We start from the raw sequence: 12,705 nt of genomic DNA on the forward strand, positions 1-12,705 counted from the left end.
AAGTTCGAAAAGTACGGAAGGTCGCGTCGATTTTAGGAAATTCTTAGTTGTGGCCTCGCTTGTTTTCCAGTCACGTGTGGCCCACTTTCCTCCGGCTAAGTCAGGAAGGCGGTCAGGCGCGCGGAGATGCGGCCTTGATTGCGGCGGGACATCGACTTTTTACGGCGATCTACTGCGACGGCGGAGAAGAGCCCTTGCTTCGTGCTTCTATATATCCTTGAGTTACACTATCGGTGAATTCTTCCAAGATGTCTGCGCACTTTCAACATCCCTTGCAATGCCTCCGCTTGGTACAGAGGCCAGCTGCGAACCTGCTGATAGGGTCAGCGGGCTCCAAGCTCTACTCCTACTCCGCAGAAACTGGCCAGCGGCTGGCGGTTTGGCCAGAAGATGTCGCCTCGAGTGAAACCAAGCCTGTTGATGCAGAGTCCACTCCCGAGCAGGGACCCCCAGAGAAGAAGCGGAAGGTTTCTTCGTCAGATTCCCAAACAATTGAGAAGCCTGCTTGGTCAAACATCCCCATAGTAACTGGCACTGCGAGCGGAGAGCACATAATTGCGCTTACCGCCGAAGATAAGTGCGTGCGTGTATTCCAGCTTCAGGAAGATGGTTCCTTTGTTCAATTGAGCGAGAGGTGAGTGAAATCGCAGTTCATTTACTCCAGTACACCATTCAGAAACTCATGCTTTATACAGAGTTATGCCCAAGCGACCCTCCGCCATTACCCTTACTGATGACGACGACACTATCCTGTGTGGTGACAAATTCGGAGACGTCTACTCATTGCCACTGATTCCAAGTGATAAGCTTCCTGCCATCACAAAATCCCTCAGAAGCGCAAAACTCAGCCACCCGGCGGCAACAAACCTGACCGTGCACACGAAGGGCAACCGAAGAGCTTTGGAACAACAATTGCGTCTAGCTAGCGAAGGAAAGAGGGATGAGAAGTCCTCTGGCCCGACTTTTGAACACAAAATCTTGCTTGGCCATGTGTCGCTGCTTACGGATATGGCTTATGTCTCCCTTCCGGTGGATGAAAACAAAAAGCGCAGCTACATCCTGACTGCCGACCGAGATGAACATATCCGTGTCTCCCGTGGTCCTCCCCAGGCCCACGTCATTGAAAACTACTGCTTGGGCCACACAGCATTTATCAGCAAGCTTTGCGTGCCCCAGTGGGCACCCCAGTATCTTGTATCCGGTGGAGGCGACAACTACCTGCTCGTTTGGAAATGGGCCGAAGGCCGAATCCTCCAGAAGGTTTCTTTGGTAGACGAGGCATCAGAAGCTACGGAGGTTGCAGTGCAGGGTATCTGGGCGACATCGCTCGGGGACTTGCGTATCATCCTCGTCGCGCTTCACGGGTGAGTCTTCTTTACGCCCCCCATCTATTCATTACCCAAGTACATGTTCTAACCGGAGTAGATCCTCCCGTCTGCAATGCTTCACGCTGGAATCTGACGGCACCTTGAAAACGCAAGCCTCCATCCAACTTTCCGGCAACGTCCTCGATCTTACCCCCGTCGAGAAAGACAACACTATCCTTGTCTCCGTCGACTCTATCCGCCAGCCGGACTCAACTCAAGAATGGAGAACCAGCCCCTCCTCCCCCTCCACCCTAATTGAAGCATTCCACTTCAAGTCAGGCACTAATAGCTTGGAATGGGAGCCGACCGCGGCATCCGTGACCGACAAGATCAACTCCACCGGCACGGAAGAAGTCCCAGCAACCACAGAGGAGAAGCAACGCAAGGAACTGAACGACTCGCTATATGGATTGGGGCATCTTCGGAAGAGGAAGGGTGAAGATGAGTGAACAGGGAAAATAGAGTAAAAACTTTGGTCTTTTGCGAATAGATAATATACTCGTCGTGAGGAATGTATATACCTGTCAGCCGTCAACGAGTTATTGGAATGCTTCGGTTTTGCTAGCGTCTATGCAGTGCCTTTTCTTTCAACCGTTCCTTTCAACATCAATATAAGGGAAGTAATTAGTACAGCGATGAACTAGCTATACGGTGAAATTCATGGACAAGATGGAGCAGTAGTGGGTATGTATTCTATCTCATGGGCACATACTCTACCATCATTCCTAATGCTTCGATGTTCACCCTCGTCATGGCATCATAGAGCACTACAACATGCGTTATGCTTGCTTTAATGATAAATACTCCATGCATAAGACTCAGCTGTCCTCAATATTTGATCCCATGAAATTCAATTCAAAAGTATATCTGTCTAAGCGAGGTCTTCCTCCCCTCCTCCCCAAACGCTGTTTGAATAGGATGCTGTAATGCTATAGCAGGAGTAAGAAATTCAGATTCGGGCTGCATCATACGGCAGCTGATGTTGCTAGAGCCTCTCACAGCATGGTAGTAACCTATCTGCACTGTAACCCTGCAGAATCCTTCAGGTGCAGGATGCAGTTGAGAAAAGTGTAAGCTGCGCAGTCCATTTCATCTGTCATGGTTATTGTTGAGCAGATGATGGAGAATTGGACCCAAGTAAGAAGCTTTACGTAGATGATGCCGGCTACTATCGTATATCAGCGGGTTGCTGGCTAGATGACTTGTAGATGCCAGATTAACTCAAATGTAGTATTACGCTCCATTGGAGGGGTACACCCAAGCTCGGTCATGTGCACTGCAAGGACCCAGACAACAAAGCACTTGCAGGTCGGCTGTATCTCGTGACCTTCTCCGCAGTGAGACGCCAAACATCAGAGGAGAATATTAGAACTGATTCAGATGAATGCAATATAGTCACACGGACAGTTAAGCACGTTAAGCTATCGAACCCATGGTAGCGGGGTATGTGGGAGATGGCTACATGGTTGAGCTAAAGTTGACGGCTGTCACGCAAGACAGTTATTGAACTTTAGATGGATGACTACGATGGATAGGATCAAGGTTTGCAGATCATTGTTGTTGGCAGTTAGTCTGGGTCTGTGCCAGAACCGTATGTCTCACTTAGCTCCTTCTATGGTTGTTTCTTATGAGGCGACTCGATCAACTTCATGTATAATGAGCACATTTTTGCTAGATGAAGGAGGCTCTAATGTTCGCATGTGCTGTGAATTCTTGTCAGCAGACCGGACTTTTTGTTGATCAAGTTCGGCCACGAGAACGTCGCATATGTGAAGTTATTTAGGAGGTAGGATTTGCAGCGGCGTTCTGTCTGATTTGTCCTTGCGCTGATAGGTCTGCGAGGAAATGGAAGTATCGGCACACGATGGTAGGAATGTGAATGGTTGGGCTCATCGTTCGATGGAATTGTCCATAGCACGGAGATGCCGCAGCTGCAGGGGTGTAGTAGACTAGTAGAGAGGTATCTCCGCGCAGCCAAGGGACAAGGCAACTATTGCGGAAGAGGATCCCGCTGTTTAGTCAGAGTAATGAGAGATTAATCTACAAAAGTGGCTCTTCATTCTGGACACGGTCGGACCGAAGGACGTGTTGCTCACCGAATCGTTCGATGTCTATACTCCGTCGGCATGCATCAAACCACATCAAATTAATCTTCCAATGGTTTCCCTCGACAGCCGCATCACGTAGTGATAAGATCGATGGCGCAATTCTGGGGAACCTCCTTAGCTCGCAGCTATTTTTTAGGTACATATGCACCAGCTATGCCGGGCAATCCTTCTGAGACACTCCCTGGTCAGCACAATCCATTTGATTGGTTGGAAGGTAGCTGCTCCGAGGAGACATCCTGGTCGCATAAATTTTATAGATGCAGCGTTGGGTTTGATATTTTTCAGAACCAATGCAGTTGCTAATGGAAAAGCCAACAAGGTTCAGAAGCGATGGCGCATACGGCCTGAAGCCGCCGTCAACATGACCTGTTAGAGACAGAATATCTCTTTCCATTTGGGGTTGGGTGAGCCGTGCGAGATGAACTATGGGATTGTGGATCAGCAAGCAGCAGGTAAGCTGTCTTGTCGGGCTTCCATGTTTATCTGATGGGAAAGGAAGTTTGGTCCCCAGCAATTCCAAGACCACGATGCTGCCAAGCCAGGTCGGCAAAGTCTCGTTGGAAAAACTGAAAGGCAATCTTGGTCTTGTCCGTCCATTCAAATTCCATCTGTTGCATCCACAGTTACAGAGTAAATAAACGGTGGTACGTAGTCAAGATTGTCCCGTTCGCTTGTACTACTGCCGCTTGCTTAGCAGGAGTAGGTTTGTGACTTCCAGACATATTGCTGCCATGGACATGCGGAAATTATATTTAATTTATACCGGATTACAATGAGTAGGATGGAGTACGCAGAGTCATCTTCGATGACCCTGAAAATTCATTTATCCAGATCTACATCGTAGCTCTCCAGAAAGAAACCGATTCTGGAAGTCCAGGCCGATACGAGATGTGTACTCGTCATCCGGGCATCGGAGATAGATTACTAAGGTAATAAAGTGGGAAAAAATAAAACAAAAAAAAAAGGAGATTATTGGCGGCAAGTCAGTCCAGGAGGCAAACAGAGGGAAAAACGAGGAGGGGGACCAGGAAGTTACGGAGAAGTTCCATCTTCTCAACAAGGGGGGAAATGGGAAGAGGGAACCTAACAGAACGGCCCAGCCGATACTTGGACGAAACCGCGCCGCCCACACGTGGACCGGCCATCTTTCACCATCAGTCGGAGCGATGGCGTGTTCTCGCACTATTCCCATTGGTCGCCGCCTGCCCGCCGCGGATGCTGCTCTCCAGTAGCCAGGGACCATTCTCATTGGTCAATACCTTGGTGCTGACCCAATTCCGGTGGGCGGTGTGCCTTGGCAATATGGCGGATGGAGTCCACTCCAACTTACTTTCCCTTTTGGCTCCTCCCCTCTGCGAACGTCGGACAATTCCAGCTGGATCCATTCTGGAGAGAAACATTCCCTTTTTCAACCGTCATGGTGGGTTGCGACTACCGAGACAGAACTCCATCCGTTCGGCTCTTTTCGAGTAGTGAACCATATTATCATGATGATGAATACCAAATCAGTGAACCATCCGGAGGTTAATCCTGTCCTGGATGCTCGACTTGCACACTTGATACACACTCCCTCATATGCAAAGCGCAAACCATGGGCCCCGGCCAGTGGGCGGGCACCGGCTCCACGGCTCATCGTCATCTTTCGCTTCCAGACCCCCGGCCAAACCCACCTAAACGGCGCTCTTACGCCAGCTTTCTCTGACGAGCTTGGCCTCCCTGCAGGCTAGGGAATTTTTCCTTAGCTGCGTGTTGACGACGGGCCTGTGAATATTCCAGACGGCGTGCTTTTGCCCTTGACGATCCCTGGTGGATCAGCTGCCCCATCACTGCGCGTTTCTTGCTGATGCTCCCTTCCCGGTTAATAATAGTCGTATCATGGTCGTCGTTGTCAATGCCATTTTGGCGTAGAATACTCATTGATCGGCTTGCATCAACTCCCGTTGCGACGTCCGCTCTCCCCCACGGAGACCCGTGTCACCTTACTCCTTCTGACAAGTCTAATCACTTTAAAACTCTCTGGACTGACTCCCCTCGAACTACTTTCACTGCTTGTTCATTATTATCCTTCTTCTCATTTTTGCTTCTGTGGCTATTTGTGTTGTTGAAACACTTGCGTGGAACGGATCTGCTGGTCTCATCTTCCGCTCGACCACATTTTTCCCCGTGCGCCACATCTACATTATATTTCCTAGCGGAACTCAGAAAGCCGCGTGTGCTTTGCTTGGACTTTTGTTCTTTCATCTGCTTCTATCATTTCCATATTTATCTGATAGATCTTTTTGAGTTCATCTTGCTCGTGTAGCCTGGATCCTGACGTTGAAAAGAGGGTCGAGTGGGCATTTTGATATTTCGCGTTCATAGCTCCCGATCACGACATCGGCGCTTGGCTTCGGATATTCATTTTAAAACCACACTACCTGCCGCCTCCACTTTTATATCGTTTGCCATCAACCTTGCCATGGGGCTTGCCTAAATACACCCCTGGAAGATATATTACCTTGGAGGAATCTGGAATTCTCATTTTCAATCACTCGAGCATTGTCGTTGAGCAGCTCCGGTCGTCAACGCCAAATTTCCACTGTCCAAGTGGCTCGGGGCACCGTCTTGCCCTAGAATCAGTCCCGTCCTTCCATCCGAGGCCTTCGTGACAACCATGTCGCAAGACCTCATGACCAAGACTGGCCACGGCCTGGCCAAAGTCCTGGGTATCAAATTGCCTTATCGGGATCCCCTTGGAGCTCACTCCGACCCCGTCACTCGTGGCGAATCGACCTTCTCATACGGCACCGTTGATACATACTCTTACTTGGAGCCGGAACCGACCACTGCCGAATGGCTCAAAGAAATCTGTCCAACCTGGCATGATGTCCTTATGTACTTTTACAGACTGTTCCCCTTCCTCTCATGGATCACGAAGTATAACCTACAATGGTTCTTCGGTGATCTTGTTGCTGGTAAGTTGCTGCATCGGTTCCTGGTGCTCTGTGTGTATGTGTGGCGAAAGGATCTGACTTTATTCACCAGGTGTGACTGTCGGTGCTGTCGTTGTCCCTCAGGGAATGGCCTATGCCAAACTCGCCGAACTACCAGTGCAGTATGGTCTCTACTCATCGTTCATGGGTGTACTGGTTTATTGGTTCTTTGCCACCTCCAAGGATATCACTATCGGGGTAGGTGTCCTCTTCTAATACCTGCCGCTTTCGAGTCAAGTTTCTAACAATATGCCTTCTAGCCCGTCGCTGTGATGTCCACGCTGGTCGGAACGATTGTGCTTCAGGCTCAGAAAGAGCTCCCGGATGTCCCAGGGCATGTCGTTGCATCTTGCCTGGCTATTATCTGTGGTGCCATCGTCTGTGCCCTCGGTCTCCTTCGGCTCGGCTTCATCGTTGACTTCATTCCCCTTCCTGCAATTTCGGCATTCATGACGGGATCCGCTCTGAACATCGCTGCCGGTCAAGTCAAGAAGTTGCTGGGAGAATCGGCGGATTTCTCCACTAGAGGCTCGACATATATGATCATCATCAACTCGCTGAAGTACCTCCCTACTGCGGGTATTGATGCTGCCCTTGGTGTCACAGCCTTGGCCATGCTGTACATTATCCGTTCGGCTTGTAATTATGGTGCTCGAAAGTACCCTCGCCAGGCTAAAGTGTGGTTCTTCGCGTCGACGCTGCGAACTGTCTTTGTCATCCTTTTCTACACCATGATCAGTGCGGCTGTCAACCTTCACCGCAAGGATAACCCGATGTTTGATCTTCTGGGCAGTGTCCCAAGAGGTGCGTTAGATACCTGATTTATCTGTCTCTGAGGATAGGAAACTAACTTAGAATTCGTGCCCCTCAGGTTTCCAAAATGCTGCTGTTCCTGTTGTCAACGCCAGGATCATCAAGGTTTTTGCCAGTCAGCTCCCTGCTTGCGTCATCGTCCTCCTTATCGAGCATATCGCCATTTCCAAGTCATTCGGCCGTGTCAACAACTATACCATCGAGCCGTCCCAAGAATTGGTCGGTATTGGTGTGACCAACCTTCTTGGTCCTTTCCTGGGCGCGTACCCTGCCACCGGATCCTTTTCTCGGACCGCCATTAAGTCGAAGGCGGGTGTTCGGACTCCCTTGGCCGGCTGTATCACCGCCATTGTTGTGTTGCTCGCTATCTACGCCCTGACCGCCGTCTTCTTCTATATCCCCCAAGCTGCCCTTTCCGGCGTTATCATCCACGCTGTCGGCGATTTGATCACGCCCCCCAACACTGTGTATCAATTCTGGCGCGTCTCACCCCTTGATGCAATCATCTTCTTCATTGGTGTTATCGTAACTGTTTTCACCTCGATCGAGGATGGCATCTACTGCACTATCTGTGTGTCCGTGGCTGTCCTGCTTTTCCGTGTTGCCAAGGCCCGCGGTCAGTTCCTGGGCCGAGTTACCATTCACTCCGTTGTTGGCGATCATCTGGTGCAAGGAGATGGCAAGTATGGACCGGGTGGATTCCCTGATGCCCCCAACGATGATGAGGGCGGGTCCCGTCGGTCTATCTTCCTCCCTCTTAACCATACCGATGGCTCGAACCCCGAGGTTGAGGTGGAACAGCCATACCCCGGTATCTTCATTTACCGTTTCTCGGAGGGCTTCAACTACCCCAACGCAAACCACTACACCGACTACTTGGTTCAGGCAATCTTCCGCCAGACGCGTCGCACCAACCCGTTCTCTTACGCTCGTCCCGGTGATCGGCCATGGAACGACCCCGGCTCTCGGAAGGGTAAGGAGGAGAACCGCTCGGAACGGCCCATCCTCCGCTCCATCATCCTCGATTTCTCGTCGGTTAACAATGTTGATGTGACTTCTATCCAAAACCTGATCGATGTTCGCAACCAGCTTGATCTCTATGCTTCTCCTCGCACTGTGCAGTGGCACTTCGCTCATATCAACAACCGCTGGACGAAACGAGCACTGGCAGCCGCAGGTTTCGGCTACCCGACACCTACCTCTGATGATGGGTTCCACCGGTGGAAGCCGATTTTCAGTGTGGCTGAGATCGAAGGACGAGCATCTGCTGCGGCTCATGCGGAGATGATCAACAATGAGCATGCCCATCAGAACGCCATCAAGCGTGACATCGAGGAGGGACTCAAGCACGAAACTCACATGACCGAGCGCGAGGCCTCCGGAATTGATATCGAAGCGTCGTCCGACAACAGCAGCACGCCGGACGACAAGTTGGCGCGCGATCTCAAGGACAGCAAGGCATACCGCAATCGGCGCAAGGCGGCGGTGGTGCAGGGCATCAACCGGCCATTCTTCCACATTGACTTGACAAGTGCGCTCGAGAGTGCCTTGGCCAATTCGCCCCCGGAAGAGCCTATTGAGGAGCCAAGCGCATGAGTTGATCCACGATCGGTATAGAAGATGAACGATCCCCCCTGGCTGGAGTTTCGAGATGATTTACTTTTCATGGTTTTCCTTACCCGGGGTTTTGCTTTGGAGCGAGTCGGATTTACGATTTTATTTACTGTCGATTGAAGCTATACCCCTGATGTCTCGCTATGTGTATATAGATAGACTCGTTCAAGACGTACATATATTGTTTAATGCGTTCATGTTATCCGAACTACGTCCTATATAGATTAGATGCCTAGAAATCATCCTTTGAGCTCAAGATTCATAGTAGTTAAATCATAGTGTTAGAGGCTTGAGTTGGCAGAGTCACAGCCAGCCTGACTCCTCGCAGTCCTTACCGCATTCAGTAGGGCTTGCGGATAGGCACCATTCCCGGCCAATCAGACGGGCGCGCATTACTTGCTCGAAACGGCCCAAAACTTGACTGCAGTGATGGGATGCACTTGACATCGATCATGTTGATATCCTTCGTGCCTCGCATTGATGTCTCGAAGGAGATATGTCTAGACTACACAGCCTCAGTTGCATTTGACTTGGCATGATATAAGGCCAAACTGAAGTTGTAGCCTCCATATATAACTACACAATGGCATCCTGTAGTACATTGAATTCTATCAGCAGCTTGTGCAACCATTCCTCCCCACCAGAATACTTTATTTCTCTCAATCCTACCTGGAGACTGACGGGACTAGCGACATGATTAAAGCTTATAAGTACGTATCGCAGAAGACGAAAGACTCCAAGTCTCCCGCACCAAAGCCACTTTGTGCACATCGCTCGCAATGGTACCAACTAGAGTCGACGAACCGCGAAGACTCCGAGTCCTTGGAAAGGCCTATGTCTGGCTCCACAAAAGGATTGAGTCCTGCTACAGGTACTGATAAATGCAGGCTGTGTAAGGAGCAAAAGCACAATGCGCGAGTGTATCGCGTCAAGCTCATTGCTGGTCTTACGCTGCCGTTTACTCTCTCCACACTGGACTTAACTATCGTTGCTACTGCGACCTCGACTATCGCATCTCACTTTAGTATGTCAGAGGACTCTTGCGCCTGATTGTTCTTTCCTGACCATGTACGCTGTTTCTAGACCAGTTCGATGAGCTGAATTGGATCATAACCGCCTTTAGTCTCACATCAACCACCTTCATTCCCATATTCGGTCAGCTTGCCGATGTCTTCGGGCGTCATATTGTACTGCAGACGGCGTTGTTTCTCATGCTTATTGGGAGTGTCCTGTGTGCAGCTGCGCAGACATGGGGTATGCTGCTGCTGGGTAGGGCTTTGCAGGGTGTCGGCTCTGCAGGTCTGAACAATATCATTATGATTATTCTTGCCGATAAGGTGTCCTTGAAGGAGAATGCAAGGAATAAGTCTATATTCACCATCTTTGGAGGAGTGGGATATGCTGTGGGCCCGGTTATCGGAGGGTAAGTGGCTTGTCTGAGAATGCTATGTACACTGCTAATGATTGCATTGTAGGTATCTTACTGATGTGGGTAGCCTGGTTGCACGCTCTATACTGTTACTAACGAGATGATAGAGCAATTGGCGATATTGCTTCGTTGTGCCTATTCCTGTAAGTTTGACGGTGCTTTACTCTATGCAAAGGCTGATCAGATCAGATTGCTGTCCTCAGCCACATCATGATCTTTGTGCTGTTGCGGAATGACCTTGTCGAAGGAACCATGTTCAAGAAGGGCTCAAGATGGTCCTCGATACTCCCAGCACTTGCTACCATAGATCTTGGAGGATCGATCCTTTTCATATTCGGTGTTGGCCTCATCATCCTAGCCACTACATGGGGTGGCGCCACTTACTCCTGGTCGTCCCCTCAGGTGCTGGCACCATTGATCATCGGTGCAATCTGCTTCATTGCATTCTTTGTGTACGAGTACCTCCTTGAACCAGGTAGATTGTTCGCACGCATCTTCCCGAAGCACGTGGCGATGCTTCCATACAGCCTTTTCGAACGAACAGACACAATCTGGCTTGCCATAGTGAACTTTTCCACTGGCGTAGGTATGTGAAACTTAGCCATCTATGCTACACGCACAACTGCTCACTGTATTAGCCTCATATTCCATCTTCTACTTTATCAGCATTTACTACATCTTGGTTGCAGGTTACTCTACCTCAAAGGCGGGCCTAGAACTGTTATACTACATCCCCGGACTAGGAGGTAAGACACTTGCCAATCGAGACCTGCAAGTGACTAACCGTCATGCGTATAGCTGGTGTCTACCTAGCGATATACTTTTGCAACGGCTTCCCTCGCCAGACCTTCTTTCCCCTCCTCATGGGAGCAGTGCTTAGCACCGTCGGTCTCTCTGTAGTGGCTTACGCCATCAGCGCACAAGAGACCAGCCTGCTGAGCGGAATGCTAGTCATTACCGGCGCTGGAGTCGGACTGCGCCTGATGCCATCCTCGCTCCACACGGTAGGCATCTGGCCGGAGCGGATAGCACCAGCGATGTCTTTGATGCAGGTCTCGCTTCCCTTTGGGGGCACGCTCGGCTTGACCATCATGACCAGTGTGTTCAACAACAAGTTCGGCCGCTCCTCTGCCATAAGGGGCCTAGAGGGGACGAGCAGCTCGCTGAACGTCCACGATACCGACTCGTTAGCATTTCTCGACAATCTGCCTGCAGCAGTGCAAGACAGCATCCGCATGGCTGCTAAAAATGCCATCATGTGGGCATTCATCTCGATCATCCCCATAGTAGGACTGAGTCTCTTAACGACTACAGTCATGGGCAACGTCTGGGTGAACGTTCGAGGAAAGAATGACGGAGAGCACGTCGGGGAAGACGATGGCGAGGGACGGAGCGAAGTCATTCACGTTCCTTATTTATGGGCTCTTGCCAAGGTATATCGCCTCTTCCTATATCCTTACCAGATACAATGCTGATCAAACACACACCACAGGGCACCATAAGCACCCACAAGCGCATCAGCAAGCCCATCTCAAGCAACACACAGCCACCATCACCACTCCGTCAACCCACCCTACAACACAGCACAGCATAGACACCATAGATAGATAGCATAAACCCATAGAATTATACATACATACACACATCAATAATAAATACACCTACCTCTCCTCCCTCCCCATTACCACACCCTCCCCCCTCCCCACCCTTTTTATCATTTCCCCCTACACCCTCCCAAGGAAAAGGAAAAATCACCTCAAAACCCCCCCAACACCCGCCCACCCCAAGATAAACCCACTCAGCGCCTCACCCAGCACACCACCCCCAAACCAAACGTCCCTCCAGGCTGCGCGTCTCAACATACCACCTCCCTTAGTACCCTTACCACTGACCACACCCCTCTCATCCATCCCCTCAACTTCCCCATTCGCACCCGCAAAATACATCCCCGCGCCTAATCCCCCGGAGCGATAGAGTAGCAGGGCGTGGAACAGCGCGGACACGAAGACCGTGCCGAGGAGGTAGAAGAGGAATCCGGTGGCGGATTGCAGGGAGAGGATTCCGGCTGTGAGGCCGAGGAGGAAGGAGGTTAGGGAGTGTAATGAAGATAATGTCTGTGGGATTAGATTAGGTTGTATTGTTAGTGAGAGGGTTCGTAGGAGGTTGGTTGGTTTGGGGGAGGGTTTAACGCACCCTGTTGTTGTGTTGGAGAGATTCCGGGACGAGGGGGTTGATGAGGAGAGAGAGTTCTTGTTTTGTGGGTGGCATTTTTATTTTTTTTGATTGTGTGGTTTTGGATGGTGGATTGTGGGTGGATGGATGATGGTGTTGGTTGTGGTGATAAGTTGGTAGATAGCTAGGTAGGTAGGTAGCATGATGTCGGAGTTGGAGTATATTGCCGG

At 50.4% G+C, this 12,705-nt stretch overlaps 7 protein-coding genes across 7 annotated transcripts; 5 read left to right on the plus strand and 2 right to left on the minus strand.

Moving 5' to 3' along the window:
- The first annotated feature begins 181 nt into the window (after positions 1-181).
- Positions 182-1,947, plus strand: trm82 (putative tRNA methyltransferase). The gene is made up of 3 exons (XM_026763328.1): positions 182-634; positions 696-1,364; positions 1,426-1,947. Exons 1-3 carry the CDS (start codon positions 249-251, stop codon positions 1,814-1,816), a joined length of 1,446 nt encoding a protein of 481 aa, XP_026621298.1. The 5' UTR covers positions 182-248; the 3' UTR covers positions 1,817-1,947.
- A 763-nt stretch (positions 1,948-2,710) lies between these two features.
- On the plus strand, positions 2,711-3,401 carry BDQ94DRAFT_152455 (uncharacterized protein). Its single transcript, XM_026767973.1, has one exon. The coding sequence runs from the start codon at positions 2,886-2,888 to the stop codon at positions 3,105-3,107; it is 222 nt and encodes a 73-aa protein (XP_026621299.1). The 5' UTR covers positions 2,711-2,885; the 3' UTR covers positions 3,108-3,401.
- A 149-nt stretch (positions 3,402-3,550) lies between these two features.
- Positions 3,551-3,913, minus strand: BDQ94DRAFT_152456 (uncharacterized protein). The gene has a single exon (XM_026767974.1). It carries the CDS (start codon positions 3,867-3,869, stop codon positions 3,627-3,629), a length of 243 nt encoding a protein of 80 aa, XP_026621300.1. The 5' UTR covers positions 3,870-3,913; the 3' UTR covers positions 3,551-3,626.
- An 830-nt stretch (positions 3,914-4,743) lies between these two features.
- BDQ94DRAFT_152457 (uncharacterized protein) lies at positions 4,744-6,106 on the plus strand. Its single transcript, XM_026767975.1, has one exon. It carries the CDS (start codon positions 5,319-5,321, stop codon positions 5,775-5,777), a length of 459 nt encoding a protein of 152 aa, XP_026621301.1. The 5' UTR covers positions 4,744-5,318; the 3' UTR covers positions 5,778-6,106.
- On the plus strand, positions 5,954-9,083 carry BDQ94DRAFT_183660 (SLC26/SulP family anion transporter). Its single transcript, XM_026774465.1, has 4 exons — positions 5,954-6,429; positions 6,500-6,645; positions 6,708-7,251; positions 7,319-9,083. Exons 1-4 carry the CDS (start codon positions 6,129-6,131, stop codon positions 8,854-8,856), a joined length of 2,529 nt encoding a protein of 842 aa, XP_026621302.1. The 5' UTR covers positions 5,954-6,128; the 3' UTR covers positions 8,857-9,083.
- Positions 9,084-9,567: 484 nt separating this feature from the next.
- On the plus strand, positions 9,568-11,897 carry mfs56 (putative MFS multidrug transporter; the record flags this gene model as incomplete). The annotated part of the gene is made up of 7 exons (XM_026774466.1): positions 9,568-9,898; positions 9,958-10,297; positions 10,413-10,446; positions 10,493-10,889; positions 10,942-11,049; positions 11,102-11,736; positions 11,796-11,897. The coding sequence occupies 7 exons, from the start codon at positions 9,568-9,570 to the stop codon at positions 11,895-11,897; spliced, it is 1,947 nt and encodes a 648-aa protein (XP_026621303.1).
- Positions 11,898-12,054: 157 nt separating this feature from the next.
- On the minus strand, positions 12,055-12,571 carry BDQ94DRAFT_174927 (EMC6 family protein; the record flags this gene model as incomplete). Its single annotated transcript, XM_026772422.1, has 2 exons — positions 12,055-12,417; positions 12,497-12,571. The coding sequence occupies 2 exons, from the start codon at positions 12,569-12,571 to the stop codon at positions 12,055-12,057; spliced, it is 438 nt and encodes a 145-aa protein (XP_026621304.1).
- Between the last annotated feature and the right edge of the window lie 134 nt (positions 12,572-12,705).

Source organism: Aspergillus welwitschiae (assembly GCF_003344945.1).
Source record: "Aspergillus welwitschiae strain CBS 139.54b unplaced genomic scaffold BDQ94scaffold_47, whole genome shotgun sequence".
NCBI lineage: Eukaryota > Fungi > Ascomycota > Eurotiomycetes > Eurotiales > Aspergillaceae > Aspergillus > Aspergillus welwitschiae.